The following is a 17,497-nucleotide window of genomic DNA, read 5'->3' as shown; positions in this document are numbered from 1 at the left end:
TCGCGGGCCTTGCAATGAAGAACAACGCTCTAGCGCCACATGCAAAGCCACGTTACCGGTGGTCTATTTTCGGGTTGGCATGGGCCCTGGTGCAATGGAAGGAATTAAATTAGGGCCCCCTGTCCAGTGCTCGCTCGCCTGTTACCCCCCCTCCCTCCACCCACCCACCTTTCTACCTCTCTGTAGCCTCACGCCTGGGCCATTCCGACCCACGGGTCCTGGTTCAATAGCACTGCCTAAGCACTTGATGGCTATGTCCCACCGCACCTCGCAATTGCCTGCGGATATTTTTCTCCTTCACTGGCAGATCTGTGCCAGTGTATCTTATCTTTTTTCACTTGCCCTGCCTTTTGTTTTACAGTTTTACTCCAGTCTTTAAAACCTAACTGATGTGCCGGGCTGCAGGTTTACATTTGTTAACATAGAAAAAAAACGGATTGTTTCAAGTGATAATTTGAATGTGGACATTTTATTCTATCACTCTTCCTGACCTATCCTTATGATGTTTCACCTAGCTTTTGTTGGCTTAACAAAACAGATGCAAGAGCATAACTATACTCATGAAAGGTTGTGTGTTTATGTATGTACTGTATGTTGAACGTCTTTCGCACTGTACGTAGCCAACCATGACAATCAGAGGTGCGGGGGAAGGACAACAAACTCAACACAATAACAAGCAGTTTTCAATCTAGATTTAACAGTGCATAGCTCCAGTGGCTTCCTAATATCGGAAGAAAGAGCGTTCCAGACCGCCGCAGAATCGCATTGGAAAGCGCGCGATGACCGTTTTTGTTCAATGGTTAGCCGAAAGCCGCTGCTGCGAGAATGACCGGAGTTTGCATGGTGGTTTATACTCCCTGACGAGACCAGTAACGTGTAGATTCAACATTGACATTGCATTGCTATGAATTTTTTCCAAAAACAATAAAAAAACAAGTCAATTTGATGGAGATAATTGTATTACTTTGTACATTTAAACAGGTTTTTTTATGAACAAAATAATATTGGTTCAGTGTGAGCATGAAATCAAATCATTTCAAAATCACAAACTTCATTTATTAGATGTATAACCATTTTCAAGGCTTTCAGAAAGCAATTTGGTTTATCCCAACGGAATGAATGGCTCTTGCGCAAGGACTTCACATTAACCATTCATGTAAAATATGAATGCAACGGTCGTCACCTCTATATAATGAAGCAATCATTTCTTTCGCTTTTTGAGTATAAACAGAGAAAAACAATTTGGAGAATTGAGCTCGATCATCGGTACAGGAGCCAGCGGTGACCTTCACGTCCACCGTCCATCTATCGTCGGCCTTGGAAACTGCACAGTCCACTGCAGTGGCCATCATCTTCACAGACGAGCGATTACCAAGAAGAATAAGATAGACGTAAATCACGTGACCGTGTGAGAACTGACATTCGATTGTACGCGTGTGCGTGTGTGCGCATCTGGTTGAATGTCTCATTCACAGAAAAAATACCGTCAGCACCCAGACACGATCCCGTTCACGCAGGTGACCGACTCCCTTGTGCAGCAGATGGCCAAAGTGAGCCAGGACCAGCAGAGTGACGTGAGTACCTCGCCGCTCGTGAGAAAGGGCAAAGGCGCAGCCACTGCAATCGCATCGCTCACGCCACTGCTTGCGGAAGGGCCTCCGTGAGAGGACAGCTCTGGAGGTTTTTGGCCTACCCTTTCGCGCTGACCAGACGTGTTTCGAAGAGGTGGGGGGGGGGTAGCCCACGCTTTGTTCCACGGCACGTGACTTTGCCGATCGACTAACCCCATTTGTTAACCATGTTTCTCTCGTTATTCGCGAGGGATATGAAAACTTATCACATTAATTAATTACTCTGTGTAATTTCTCTTTTTATCTGCTCTTGTCTAATGGCAGTGGAAGTACAAGGCAGCCAGCGAGGATGTTCTCCACAAGTACACACTCCCACACGATGCCCCAGAGTTCCTGCAGTCTCGAGCCAACGCCTACAACATCAGCAAGGCGAGTACCCCGCACAAAAGAGGGACTCGCTGGGAATCGGCGTAGGGCTCCATGGGAAAGGGATTTTTTTTTTTTACCAGGTAAGGCCCACTGAGCTATGTAGCTCTTTTTCAGAAGCAACCTGGCCATTGAAGTGGCTTATCTCGTGTAAATGTTGTAGCAGCCAAATACAGACAGTCCCCGGGTTGCGGAAGACCCGACGTATGGAAATCCGATCTTACGGAAATACTCCCATACATCATGTAAAAAAAATGCAATATGCGGAAATATTTGTGTTAGTTACCTAAGCGCAAATAGTGCAGCACAGTGAGGTTGCAGATGAATACCGTGGAGCGTGGCGTGAGGCGGGCAGCCTTACGCCACGCTCGAGCTCCACTAGGATTTAGGTAAATGGATTTTTTTGTAGCGTTACGTAATTCTTTTCCTTTCGTGGCATTAAGTAATTGTTTGTTTTCTATGCTTAGAACTTCCGCTTTTTCACCATGTTTCTATTGCTAGTTTTCTTCATTTTAAGTTTATTTAATGAGTTATTTACTGTGTGTATCTTATTTAACACAAATACACTTCCATTGTTTATGGTCTCAGCCAACAGCGATCGGAGAAGTCTAGGCCTAGCCTAATGCACGGTAAATGAAGATTCGGAAGTGACTGCTTTCCGTTAAAAATTAACTTAAAAATGTTTCGTGATATTCATAAACAATTGGATACAGGAAATGTTCCATTAGTTTCATTATGGATAGTGTTAGGGAAGATAGTCGATGAAAGGAAAGAATCGTAGGAAGTGCAGAGCGTATGTACGGCCATATGATACAGGTCGCGAGATAAAACGGACGACAGCGCGACACAGTACTGAGAGAAACCGAACTAGTAATCGGGTAGGGGAGGCACAACTATTTCCGGCTATGGGATTTTATCGTTGATTTTGGAGGAAAATTGTTCCGTTTCCGACATATGGAAAATTCGGGTTACGAATCGTTCTGGGGAACCTAACCCTTCCGTAAACCCCGGGACTGTCTGTACTCTAAACTCGTGATGTTGATTCTACTTGTGGAGGGAAAAAACGGAGGAGCCGGAGAAAAATCCACGCGACCACGGGGAGAACACAAAAACTCAAAATATACAGGCGCCGGAGTCGGGATAGAACCCATGATCTGTATACCAGGCGAGGTTGTTAACATCTCGCCACTGCGGCACCCCAATAATAAAACAGGCCCCGTGCCCAGTCGACCTCGTCAGGAAGTCCCAATGTTTGCCTGGGCTTATCGAAGCCAGAAGATTGGCATCATAGTCTATTTCTTACTGGTTTTAATCCATGGGTGAGTTTCTTAAGGAATAGTTTACCTCAACATGCTGGGTTATCTACATGCACCAGTAAAGTCATAGGGCCCAGTTCACATTTTAGTGAATTCATGTTTTCATACAATTATATTTACAAAAAAAATATGCTCATGTCTGCACCACCAGTCATGGGGAAAGTTGGCAAAATGGTGCGTTTACCAAGCCTTTCCTCAAGATACGACTGTGCCCCTGTATTTGCATGCATTTGCTGTGCTTGATGAATATGTGACCATTGCATGTTTGGGTGGCGGTACGTGTTGTCGCTGATCTGTTGGGATCCCACAGAATTCCTACAAGGCAGGCTGGCACGAGCTGATCAGCAAGGGCTATGACCTGAAGTTGGACGCCATCCCCATCATCGCTGCTAAAAAGGCCCGGAAGGACGCCAGCGACGTGAGTATGCAACCAATGTTCGTTTCTAACTGCCATATGTTCCAGAATTAAATCCTCCACTGCACACGCAAGAATATCTGGTCACACACAACAACAAAGATCCCAACGTCTCGCCATGGACACTGTATGGCAGACACAGGACATGGCTGACTTTATCTCCCCAATGATGATGTTTACACAACATAGATAATGCCCAGGACAGGTTCAAATGCTACTTTACAATTGTGCGTGGCTAAGGGTTGAACATAAATCACTGTGCATGTATGTATGTAGAACTTTTTCTCACTGTATGTATCCAACCCTGCAGTACGCAACCCTCTGCAGCACCATCCCCACAGACCTGCTCCCACCCACCCACCCACGTGTGCACACAAACCAAGTTCAATACAGGAGAAATCATTATTCGCGGCCCTATTACCCGTGACTCAAAGCAAGAAGGGCCTGTTATCGACTAGCGTCTTGGGCGCCATTTTACGCGGAGTCTGTATGTTCGGCCTCTGGTTCTCCGATTAGCACGGTTGGCTACGTAAGGTGCGAAAGAAGTTCAACATACATTAGACTCTCGGTTTATCTGATTTGCGGATTAACTGCTCACCTGAAATTTTGACATGAATGAATAACTCATGGATTTTTCATTAAGGACAAATAAAGTATCTAAAAATAGTTATATATTGTTAAACCTGGAAATGTTTATTTCAAGTCACGTGATTAAACCAAGCAAATATGTGCTCCGGTTAATCCAAAATCCACGCGATTGCCCCTACATTACAGTAGTTGCATATCTTTACAACAGTGGGCGGAGTTTGATGTTGATCGGCGTGGCTCTGCTGCTGTCCACTTAGTGGGCCGAGTCTTCTGTGCGGGAGCAGGAAAGTGCTATCACTGAGCATGCGCATTGATCGGTTGATCGTTAGTATTCGCTCTTATTTATATCTTTATTACTGGTTATTAGCATAGAGATCCGTGGAAAATAGATATGTTTGAATTATCCACGGCCATCCTCCCCATCATTAGCGCGGATAATCGAGAATCTATTGTACATCCCTTCAGGTTCTCCGGTTTTCTCTCAGAGCAAAAAAACCCCCACAATGTTTTGGCCAAACGTACCACTTTATAATATACACACAGGAGCCAGCTCAGCGCCCCTTGGGATGCATTTAAAACCTTTCTAATATGCCCTATGTGAATACGGCATCAACAATTTTGCCAATCTGTGGAATTTGAAAAAAAATGGAGCATACCTTAACAAAATTATTTTAACATGTGTACTACCGTAAACTCTTCCCACAGGTTCATTACAAGCTGGCGTACGAGAAAGCCCGCGGTCACATGGTTGGGTGCAGAAACCTGCAGGACGACCCCAAGCTCGTGCACTCCATGCACGTGGCCAAGATGCAGAGCGAGCGCGAGTACAAGAAGGACTTTGAGAAGTCCAAGACCAAGTTCCACAGCCCAGTAGACATGGTCAGCGTCGTCTCGGCGAAGAAGTCACAGGGCATCGCGAGCAACTACGGCTACATAAAGCGCCACCATCGCTACTCCATGATGCCGGACAGCGTCCTCCTTGAACTCGCCAAGAAGGCTAATGAGATACAGAGCGACGTAAGTTTCTATCGCCTCGGCGACGTAAGCGTTCGCCTCGGTGACGCGCGCTATTCTTGCTGCGGTGGCGGCGGTTAGACGGAGCACCACAGTTGCACGGAGATTCACTGATTATCAACCCTCACTTGGGGTTGCCATTCAGAGGCTCTTGATGGCGAGTTGACTTCTCTGCCACAGCATCACCAGCTGGTCACGTTAACAAGACCACAACGCTTCTGCTTGTAGATAGAACATCGGGGTTGCTACCTGTAGAATACTTTACAAGAACATATCACACCATGTTTATAAATAATGCCATTATCTATGTGATTCACTGACTGGCTAAGATGCTAAATTATTACTGATGTTAAACTGCCAAGCGCAAAAGTAATGTGCATCCAAATAGATAATGAGACAGCGACAAGAAAAGGTGAAGGGTTTTTTTAGAATGTATCTGTGATTCAAATGAAAAACCAAAACTGAATGTGAAACTAAGAATAATGCTTCTGACATTCTGCCAGGGCTGTATATGGAAGATGTGAGGTGGGAAACTTTGTAGTTAGGAAGAGAAAATGTACCAACAAAAAAGCGTTTTAGATGAAATCAAGAAAATCAGATCCCAATGGGGATAGTGGTATGAACTCGTGTGCAGGATGGGGCAGGGCACTTGAGTGGGCTCCCAGGGGACAGTGGCTAGGGGGAAGACCTCAAGTCAGATCGTAGGATGTATGTATGTACGTTTAACTTTGTTCGCACTGTACCGAGCCAACCGTGCTAATTGGAGGTGCGGGGGAGTTGGAAGAGCAATAAACTAAACACAAAAAGCAGGATACTGTTGCAGCAGAACTTAGAGGTCTCATGTTAGTGGTGGAGCGTCATCAATTGTATTGGCTGTGGTATTGGCTGTGATGATCTTGTGACGTTAACGTGTGTGATTGGTGCAACGTTTTTTTTTACATTCATTTTATTTACTCTTGTGTTTTCTCTCCCAGAACCTGTACAGGTCAGATTTCGTGAGCATCATCCAAGGGTGTGGCTGGATCCCCATCGGCTCGCTGGAGCAGGACAAGGTGAAGAAAGCCGGGCAGATCCTGAGCGAGGCCAAATACCGGCAGCACCCGGACACCTTCAAGTTCACGTCCATCACGGACGACCCGGTGATGGTGCAGTCGCAGATCAACGCCAAGCAGCTCAGCGATGTAAGTCGGGAAAAATTTAAATAACAGTGGCTGATTTGTCATTCTGTATCGATCGAAATGTTTGCATGTTTACGGGTATATTCTGCAGTGCAGACGTGCACCTAATGAGTTTGATCAACTTTCTGTTGTGGTTGTTTTAAATATTAAGTGATTGTACCATGCATGAAATTTCACCACCCCACCAAACGTACATCACACAATTGATGCCCGCAAAGCATATACCACGCATCCGCATATGCCACACACTGCACATGACTTATACCACACACCTGCCTATGCACACTGTGTGGAACACCATCGCGTACCACTCATGGTAGCCTGTCTGCAACCTGTTGCAGTGGTTCACGGTTTTAATCCAGTGGCCGCCTTGATAAATACTGCGGTGTGTAATAACCATTCTTGCAAAAAATACATGCCGTTTGATTCACAGTGGACGTTAAAGATCTCATAACATCTTGAGCAAGAGTAAGCAACTGTGTGCAAGGGTCATGGGTGCCGCGGTGGCGAGATGTTAACTTCCTCATCTGGTGTACAGGAGGTCATGGGTTCGATCCCGTCCCTGACGCCTGCTGTATATTAGGAGTCTGCGTGTCTCTCTCTCCCTGTGGTCACTTGGATTTTTCTCTGGGTCCTCCGGTTTTTCCCTCCACATTTAGAATCAACATCACGCGTTTAGAGTATTTGGCTGCTATACATTTCCACGTGATAAGCCACTGTATAGAGCTTTCATTTGTGATAGCCAGGTCGCTTCTGAAAAAGAGCTATATAGCTCAGTGGCCCTTACCTTAAATTAATGTTCACGGTCTAAATTGGGCAGATTTGAAAAATTACCCAAAAAAGATACAATTGGGATTATACAGAGCAAGTTTTCCCCCTCCCGACTGGCATGCCATAGAGCTTAGGAAATAAGTTGGTGCAAGTTTCTGGCTACCTCTCAGCTTGCCTCTTGTTTTTGCCCCAACGAGTTCGATGTATCTAATTGCCCCCTCTCATTACTGACCTTTCTCATGTTCTGACGTTTTCCTTTATAGCAGTACACCGCATATGGTATATAACATTGAATGTAACTCATATACCACACACACCTTGTATCAGCTTGATCAATGTTGAATGTCATATTTACTGTGCATCTCCAAACTATTTGTAAATTAAACAAATCTGATCTGTTAAATTAACACTTCAGCAAAGAAGAAGAAGAATGTGATTTTCCAGAAAGTCAATCAGAAGTCAGAAGACTTCAGAAGTTAATTACCCCAGGAGTTAATATTCATGAATACACATTTAATATTTTTGTATACTCAAAATACTGTATGCATGACCAGTTTACATGTCAGTTGTTGTTCGGCATGACTTTTTGGATATGTCAACACCAAAGGTGATACGGTGTAAAATGTGAGCATTAATTTCTGCTACTTATTTGTTATTCACGTATGCTTACATACTTTTGGTGCTATCTGTTCGTCAATTTGTGTGTAGAGTAGAGGCCGACCGAAATTCGATTTCGGTTTCGGCACCGAAAGTTGGCAAATGGCCTCTTTCGGCCGAAGCCAAAAAATTTACTTTCGGTTTACTTTCGGTTTTGGCAGAAACCAGAAATTCAGTTTCGGTCGGCCTCTAGTGTAGAGCACAGAGGCAGATTTTTAAACTTCCCAAAGTGGGGGTGGCGGCCAGGGTGGAAGGGTGGTTCAGTATTGACATTTCAAGCTCTTTAAATAGGGCCTTGTATTCATAATACAAAGACAAAAAATATTGAACATATTTTCTGAGTGAATCTCAATCAAATACCGATTTTAGGGGTCTCAAGTTTGGGAGGGCGATGACCCCCCCCCATCACCACCCCCTCCCCTCCTTCGATCTGCCACCGATAGAGGACAGTGTTGCAGAATCGGTGCAGAGCGGTGGTGCAGCGGTTAGTGCCACACTGTGCTATGAACCGGGCGACCCCGAGTTCATTTCCCGCTCACAGCTAACACCAGTGGCGATTAATTGAACCAGTTATGGGCCTCCTCTAGGTCTACTCAGCCTGAAATGAGTGCTTGGTGCGGTGGTGTGTAAACATCGCCACGGGGGAGACAAAGGCGGCCGTGCATAGTGCTGGCCACCCACCCCCTCGTATGCCATTCTGTCGATCATCGGTGCTCGCTATCATCACTTTCCCCAAACAGTCTGTTAAGGCCACGCGGCGTATCTTTGTTTTTTTCCTTACAGAATCTGTACAAGTCGGCAGGGAAAAAGAGCCAGAAGCAGTTCTCCATGCCCCACGACATCCCCCAGTTCCTGCAGAGCAAAATCAACTCCGTCAACTTCAGCGAAGTAAGTTCGTCCCCCATGAGACTGGAAATGTGTGAAGCCGGCAAGTAGGGGAGGGCGTGAAATTGGCCAGTTTCTGTGTGGCAGTCAATTAGACGGATTCCCGTGGGGCTGGAGGAGAAGGGGCGCTTGCCAACGAACGCGTGGCCTGCGTTGTCAGGTGTTTAGTTCGTTGCTCACACCAACGAGAGGAGCGCCGGGCGGCTAAAACACAGCAAGTTTGCACAGTAGGGGGCACAGGTGGTGCATCGGCCAGTCATCTCATGGCACCTGGGTCTGTCCCCGTTACCTCCTACCAGTGGGCGTTTGACACTTCACGCGGCCTTAAAGTACGCATAGCCTGGCCGTGGTGACATCACCACCACTTAGTGGCGAATGGCAGTTGTTGTTTAGTTTATTGTCCGTTCCACTGCACCTCCGACTAGTATGGTTGGCTCCGTACGGTGCGACAGAAGTTCAACATACATACACGCATTCAGTCTGTTCTCCTATAATGCCATGTGTTTTCATAACGCGAATTGGATATAATGCGATAAATGTATTGTCGAAGACATTTTTATAACGCGGAAGCGAACTGAATACAACGCGATTGAGCGAGCAGAACTACGTCGCGCGAGTAGGAATAAGCGGTTGTCCGGCTGCCTCAGCGAAGCATCGCACGAGGAATTGGGATGCTGCTGGATGCTTCTAGATGCTTCCCACGCGCCTCGGTCTTTGTTCAGCCTGCATACGCATCTCACGTGTTATCCCGGACTCTGAGTTACCATACATTATATATTATTTATTATTACGCGATTTCTCCATAACGTGGTGTTCTTCAGGAATGTAACTACCGCGATATAAAACAGACTCTACAAGGTTCTTGAGTGTTTTACATCCGGATCCACCCCGCCCTCCCCGACAAACACACACACAAACGCAGGCAGTTCTCGTGAAAGTAATGAATATTTGTCGTCGGTGTCCAGAACTCCTACAGGCACGCTTGGGTTGAGGACAAGAACAAGGGCTACGTCTCGAGAGCGGACGCCATCCCAATCAAGGCTGCCAGGGCCTCCAGGGACATCGCCAGCGACGTGAGTTAGCGCGTGCGTGCCTCCTTTGGAGAGCGTCTGTGCCCGCAACTTCCTTTCATGTGGCCCATCGCGTCGGGGCCTGCCACTTCAAGCTGGCACACGAACGATGTTTATCCATAATCCAGATGTTTTGGGTTAGGTCTCATAAATATAAATGTGTCGTTAAACCCGCCACCACCCGACACAGCCAGTTAGTAAGGTTTGTCACGTAAACATAATGTGCCAATTTGTTACTGGTACAGCACACCATAACATGGATTTGCTCTTCAACACACTGTAGAAATCCACAACATGGACAACTTCGTTACAACAGTGTACATTGTTATAAACAAATCTGTACAGAGGGTGCACATACAATAGGTTTTGAAAAATAACACAGCTTGAATTCCATGATTGTTCATTGTGAGTGTTATTGACCATTCAAATACCCTATCACCTGTCTCCTCCACAGTACAAGTACAAGCAGGCATACGAGAAAGCCCGGGGTCACATGGTCGGGTGCAGAAACCTGCAGGACGACCCCAAGCTCGTGCACTCCATGCACGTGGCCAAGATGCAGAGCGAGCGCGAGTACAAGAAGGACTTTGAGAAGTCCAAGACCAAGTACCACACCCCAGTAGACATGGTCAGCGTGGCCACGGCCAAGAAGTCGCAGGCCATCGCGAGCAACTACGACTACAAGCATCTCATCCACAACACCAACGTCATGCCGGACGCCATGAGCGTGCAGCTGGCAAAGCACATGAACCAACTGCAGAGCGACGTAAGTGCGGCAAGACAATGAGCCACGCACCTCAGCCAAACGCGTCACCGTGGGTCAGGGTGCCAATCAGAATTCAAGTTTAATTCCATGTTCTATTAATTTCCCCGTTAAACTGAAGGCACTGCGAGGTTACAGACAATCCCGTAATCAGAATCAAAATATTTATTCATACTGGAGGTATTCGATGAGCTATAAAGCTCATTTTCAGATCTCCAGTAGGGGCAGGTCAATAATATTTTATGGTATGTCAACGGAGACGGCTAAATCCACTGCAGTCGATACGTACAGACTCGTCGTATGGGCGTGCATGCAGAGGAGAAGTGGAGAGGAACCTGAGCAACCTGTAAATGTGAACAGAGCAGAAATAAGATACTCAGCTGTTGCTTTTACACCCAAAAGTAGTTAATTGAGAGGAGAATGTGATCCCGGAAAATTGGTACTTCACTTGCCAGACGCGTATTGAGTGGCAACTCTACTGTTGTGGGTATTATTTAATGTGTTGCCGAAGGCTGTTTGCACACTTTGCCATTTGCACTATTTATTTATTTCACATTTAATTATTTGGGATCCCCATCTGGCTCACATCACGTTTATCCTTCCTCTATTTAAGACCGAAACAGGATAAGGATTTCTCCGCAATTCTGGCTGTCGCCTGATGATGTTGGTTATAATTACCGGCGAAAAGTCATGGTACTCGAATTGTAAACGTTGTGGGTTCACTCTCCAACACACAACCGCTGTGCTGAACTAGTATCCTATTGGCACGTTTTGTTTACATGACAAACCTTACTAATTGGCTGTCCGGTATTGACGGGATTAACAACACATATATGTTTATGCGATCTAACCCAAAAACCTCTATTATGGATAATATTAGTCGCGAAAGCCTACGTGTTTAAATGGGTTTAACACGTCAATTATTGTTTCACTTTGGCGAGTACGGTAAATAATTTTTACAATATTTATTACAAATTGCTACATTTGTGAGTTTATATCCAAGAATAACAACGACTTATTGGTGCAAATAATATCGCATTAACTAACGATAGTTTATTTATTAACTTGCAAGCAATCTATAATGAGTCAACATTGTTTGGTTACATTTGCCACTGATAAGTAATGCCACCGATTTTTCCACGCCAATATTGTCTCGAATACTTATCATTACATGCTGCTCATTCTGTTTCTGCAAATTTGCAAACAGGATATCTCAACGGTTTTTCACAGGCCATGAAAACTATTCACGATCCATGGCCCAGCAGAAGCGCGCTTGCCGCTTGTAGCAGAGGTTCGCAGTTCGAATGCAGCGGCCTCATTCGGTTATTAACGCGGGAATAATAATTGGCGCGACACGAACCGTGCCACTTCACGGTGGACGTTAAAGATCCCCCCGACGTAATTCCCAAGAGAGGAGACTGTCATCAGGGTCCAAATTTGGCAAATTTGAAAACTGTCTGAAAATTATTTAAATTGGAATTATACGTAGCAAGTATCCCCCCACTCATACTGACAGACCACAGAGTTTGGGCAAGGGTTAGTGCCAGTTTATGGCTACCTCTCAGCTTGCCTGTCGTTTTTGCCGCAACGAGTTAGATCGCCAGAAATTATTGCCCCCTGCTAGGAGCAGACTCATGCACATTGTGTCACATTGTGTCACCCGCAAACAGCTGCGGCTGGGGTATATTTCCAAAATGTGTTGACATGTGATGATGCTCCGGCATACAGGACACTATATAAAAATGTTTTATCAGCAGCAGCCATGATTAAGCCACTGCTAGATGGAAGCCTCCTGAAATCCATTCCCATCTCTCACAGACCTACCACACCACAGTCATCTTCGTGTGCAATATTATTATTCACTTGGTGGTGCTGTCGCTCGTGCAGACTCTGTACAAGGCAGACCTGGATTGGATCCGCGGCACGGGCTGGATCCCCATCGGCTCGCTGGAGCAGGACAAGGTGAAGAAAGCCGGGCAGATCCTGAGCGAGGCCAAATACCGGCAGCACCCGGACACCATCAAGTTCACGTCCATCACCGACGACCCGGTGATGGTGCAGTCGCAGATCAACGCCAAGCAGCTCAGCGACGTGAGTTCCTAAATGAGGAGTACCTATTCCCTGGACACACTTAAAAAGGAGATGTTCCAGCTCAAGGAATATTCCGGCAAATAATTTGAATGCATGCAAAATATATAAGCCCACATTTTATTATAATTTGATTGGGCTAAAGGTGAAAGGTTGTGCCATATGCATTTATTATTTCAAAGAATTGGTACAATATCTACGGATGTGGTTTGTCATGGAGCATATAATATGTTGAAATATGCGGGCCCAGAGGTGATGGGGTGGCTCAGAGGTCAGAGTGCTGAATAGGCAAAACAATATTTCGTACACAGCTTAAAAATAACACCGTAAAAATTATTTGTGGTGAACTGTATAGTTACATGATGAGAATCAAAATAAGTGTGAAACATCAACACAGAGGGATTTTTTTGAAAAATATTTTAATTTTCACATTCATTTATTCTGCACGGATAAAATTCTGATATGATGTCATGGGCAAAAAACCTTCAGTTTAAAAATAATATCCCTATTATTTTTCGGATTCGAGCACAAATACGAAACGATGATTATCGTTGTTATTGTGACTTGAAACGTCAATCACCGTGCTTGGTATTTTTTAAATGTGTTTTCAGATGAATTACAAGGCGTCTGGTGAGGCAGCAAAACACAAGTATACGCTGCCCATGGACCTACCACAGTTCCAGCAGGCCAAAGCCAACGCCATCAACATCAGTGAGGTATCTCTATTCCAGTGAACACCTCAGCTTGTTGCAGCAGACAGAGGCAGTGCAGCCTGACAGTCATTTAATCGAGAAGAGTGCATCTCTGCCTGGCTTCATACGTTCTTGTCGATGCAAATAAAATACTGTGCTATGTTGGTGCAACAAAGCTCGTGCAGTATAAAGAAGACACAAGTGAAACTACGCGAGTGGATTTACTGCATCGGGGTTTACCATAAGCAATTTAATCTAAAGGCCCACGTGATTGCGTTTGTCAGAAATTGCCTTTTAAATGGACAAAGGAAAAACGATATTAGTGGTGTTTTTGTCTTGCTTTGTGTAGAGGCCCCATTCAGCAATGTCTTCGTATGTTCCGTGACATGTGCTCGTGCATTCCATTGCACGGCGTTAGAAACACACAAAGCAAGGAAAAGCCTGCTACGGAAAGAAGGCATTCCCATCAAAAGCAGGAACATTGCCCAATATCATCTGCACGTCGCATCGGTGTCAAATGCATGCGCGTAATGCTTGTTGTCTTGTTGTTGCTGTTCTAGAGCAAGTATAAGAAAAGCTGGGAGGAGACCATCAGGAAAGGCTATGACTCAAGACTGGACGCCATTTCCATCAAGGCAGCCAAGGCCTCGCGAGACATTGCCAGTGACGTGAGTTCATATTTTACATTCTAAAACATGTCCAATAAACATATCGGGTCGCCATTCAAAAAGAGCTTCCTTTGCTCGATGATCCTAAAGAAACAAACCCACTGAGATGAATGCATAATCTATCAAGGTTATTTATAACTAGACAGCACTTTAAGCTCACTTGATATCACTGCTGTACACACAAACCCAGATTTTACAGCGTGAGTTTCATCCCTCTGAACCTCCACTAGCCCACTATGGTGTAGCCATATCACATGCTTCCTCACACTCGGCCTTATTGCAGACGCGCACTTTGAAATGTGTACGCACAATTTTGTCAACTCTACTGCAAGAGACAGCAAGTTCCGCTGAAGCTGTGTGACGTCGAACTTTGTGGACTGTCTCTAGGCGGGTGCTGCCTGCCACCATGTTATTTATTATCATTACGCCCACTATTTTTAAAAGTTAGATACTGTTGCAAAATACTCTGCAATGCAGGTGGATATTTTGCCAATAAATTGCATGGAATTCTCAGTTCATCCGGATAACAATCTCAAACCTTGCAGACAAAATTAGGCATTTTGCGTTCTCTTGTAATGACAATATTTTGTTGGAGGGCATTCATCTGAGCACTTATTAAAAAAGAATAATCTTGAATTACCTAGAAATATTGGCCAACATTTCAACAATGCAGTTCAATTTTGCATTTGATTATAATTTTTTTTAATAATGGATCTTACCTTCATGGACACCCTGTATGTATGTGTTATAGCAAGTATTAATTTTTGGTCACAGTTTGCAATTAAATTGCCATTCACACATGAAATGCATTTGCACTCTGTTTGTGTCGGATTTCAGTACAAGTACAAGCAGGCGTACGAGAAGGCCCGTGGTCACATGGTCGGGTGCAGAAACCTGCAGGATGACCCCAAGCTCGTGCACTCCATGAACGTGGCCAAGATGCAGAGCGAACGCGAGTACAAGAAGGGCTTTGAGAAGTCTAAGACCAAGTACCACAGCCCTGTAGACATGGTCAGCGTGGTGGCCGCCAAACAAGCTCAGGCCATCGCTCGCAACTACGACTACAAGCAGCTCATCCACAACACCAACGTCATGCCGGACGCCATGAGCGTGCAGCTGGCAAAGCACATGAACCAACTGCAGAGCGACGTAAGGGCGGGCGCGTTTTCAGACATTACACATCACAATAACCATCATGTGAGTCATCATCATCAGCCATGGCAAATCCACTGCTGGATGAAGGTTTTCCCAAACCGTTGGCCACCTCTCGTGATCTTGCGATGCAGCAATCCACCCAGCACCTGCACGTACGAACTGATTTTGTCGCTCCATGCTGGCCTCCTGGACGTAGTCCGCACCTTGGATGCCACGCTGTGACTATTCTTGACTTTCGTCTCTTCAGTCCTTCCCGCAAAGTGTCCCGTCCCAAGCACACTTACTTTATTCACGACCATGTTTTCTCACCGGACTCCAATGTCTCGGCAATCGGCCCTCCCCTGATCCACACACAAGTCCTGGAGCAGCTGTTTTAGCCTACTAATATCCACAACACAACACCTGCCATGTTCACTTCTGAACGTCTGCATTGCTTGTGCTGTCTTGCCTGGCATCTATCTCAAGTTAACATCCAACTCTCTGATCCATACAGTAATAATCATGCCTCAAATGCCATTTTCTGTCACATTCACCATTTGCTCGTAAGATTCGGTTCAGTGTGACGTTTCGATCACAGTGGAACGTTTAGCTTGACCCTGTAAATTGTCTTTGTTCCAGAATCTGTACAAGGCGGACCTGGATTGGATCCGCGGCACGGGCTGGATCCCCATCGGCTCGCTGGAGCAGGACAAAGTGAAGAAAGCCGGGCAGATCCTGAGCGAGGCAAAATACCGGCAGCACCCAGACACCATCAAGTTCACGTCCATCACCGACGACCCGGTGATGGTGCAGTCACAGATCAACGCCAAGCAGAACAGTGAAGTGAGTATGCTGAACTTCTTTCGTACCGTACGTAGCCAACCATGCTAATCGGAGGTGCGGGGGATGGACAAAAAGCTAAACACAAAAATCTGCTCTAAATAAATGTGTTTTCAGTATAGATTTAATAAGTAACATTAAAAAAAACTTTTTTCTAAACATGCTTTAATGAAATGTACCCTACTAGTAATGTAAGAACTCCACGAAATCCAGGAAGTGGCTCCGAAGCTTGCCATAACGTAAGGGGCCGTGGTCAATTACAGCCAACGTGAGTTTACTGTGGACAATTAGATCCAAGCCGAAAGATAACATATAAAATAGATTGTTTAAAAAAATGTTATGATAGAAAATAGTATTGTCATCAGTATGACATAAGTATACTAAGTTTGCAGTCGATACCACATTGGGAAGTGGGTTAAAATTGAGTTACAAGATTTGAGGATACAACGACAACAACAACAGACAGAGTGAGTTAATAGAAAGCGTGTAAAAAGTGCATAGCTCCAGTGACTTCTGAATATCAGAAAGAAGAGCGTTCCAGACGCAGTGAATGACACATGCCTAAGTGTGTTACATATTTTCAGACAATATTTTGAGAACCACTCTTAGGTGGATGCCACCACTGAGAGTCCGGCGGAGTGAGGGCGGTCCCTCTTTCTGTAACGAATGGCAAAATCTTGAGGGAGTACTCACCACGGTCTCTGTGTCATCCCTCGCACGCGACAGAAATTGTACAAGGCCGGCGGAGAGGCAGCCAAGCACAAGTACACCATGAACGTGGACGACCCATTGCTGGTGCTTGCCAAGGCCAACGCCGTCAACATGAGCAAAGTGAGTCCCCGGCCAGGCTACAGATCCTCTCAAATGGTGGGGGAGGGGGGGGCAGCAGAGTCGTTGTGTGTGTGGGGGGGGGCACCATAACAGAGAAATACCGCGACGGAGCGTGAGCTTTGGTGAGTTCAAAGGGACATTTGCAGAGGTGCAGGACGCACCCCAGCACTCACCTGGCGGCTGGCCCTAAGTGAGTCTGTGCCCCCATGCCAGTGGAGCCTCACCTCATCTGCAGGCATCCACACCATTGTTCCATGAGCCACAGAATTTGCCACATATGTACGTACGTACGTTGAACTTCTTTCGCGTCGCACTTATCCAACCATGCTAATCAGAGGTGCGAAGGAAAGGACAACAAACTATACACAACTTGAGTACTTACTCGAGCTGCCCGACTACCCACCTGCCCAGCACGTTCTTTCCGTGGTTTTTGGTGAACTCAAGTTGGCAGCCATTTTGGATGAGGCAACCTGAATTCTATGAGCTGATGTTTCCTGTTGTCTGTTCGCAGTACCAGGCGTCAGATTTCAGGCTGAGTAGAAATACACAACCAACAAACCACGTTACAATCAAAACAAGTAGCAGGTTTT

General features: G+C 45.6%; 1 protein-coding gene across 1 annotated transcript in view; it reads left to right on the top strand.

Annotated features, from left to right (window-relative positions):
- The window catches only part of NEB (nebulin), a 210,937-nt gene that overhangs the window by 36,933 nt on the left and 156,507 nt on the right, over window positions 1-17,497 (top strand). Inside the window, exons 22-35 of the mRNA XM_078865795.1 lie at window positions 1,476-1,574; window positions 1,896-2,000; window positions 3,624-3,731; window positions 5,022-5,333; window positions 6,305-6,511; window positions 8,720-8,824; window positions 9,787-9,894; window positions 10,346-10,657; window positions 12,542-12,745; window positions 13,354-13,458; window positions 13,995-14,102; window positions 14,940-15,251; window positions 15,876-16,079; window positions 16,803-16,907. Coding sequence (XP_078721921.1) covers window positions 1,476-1,574; window positions 1,896-2,000; window positions 3,624-3,731; window positions 5,022-5,333; window positions 6,305-6,511; window positions 8,720-8,824; window positions 9,787-9,894; window positions 10,346-10,657; window positions 12,542-12,745; window positions 13,354-13,458; window positions 13,995-14,102; window positions 14,940-15,251; window positions 15,876-16,079; window positions 16,803-16,907 — 2,394 coding nt within the window. The remainder of the gene's footprint in view (window positions 1-1,475; window positions 1,575-1,895; window positions 2,001-3,623; window positions 3,732-5,021; window positions 5,334-6,304; window positions 6,512-8,719; window positions 8,825-9,786; window positions 9,895-10,345; window positions 10,658-12,541; window positions 12,746-13,353; window positions 13,459-13,994; window positions 14,103-14,939; window positions 15,252-15,875; window positions 16,080-16,802; window positions 16,908-17,497) is intronic.

The sequence above is a fragment of the Lampetra fluviatilis genome, chromosome 21, assembly GCF_964198595.1.
Source record: "Lampetra fluviatilis chromosome 21, kcLamFluv1.1, whole genome shotgun sequence".
In the NCBI taxonomy this organism is placed as follows: Eukaryota; Metazoa; Chordata; class Hyperoartia; order Petromyzontiformes; family Petromyzontidae; genus Lampetra; species Lampetra fluviatilis.
This window is presented reverse-complemented; position numbering and strand designations above follow the sequence as displayed.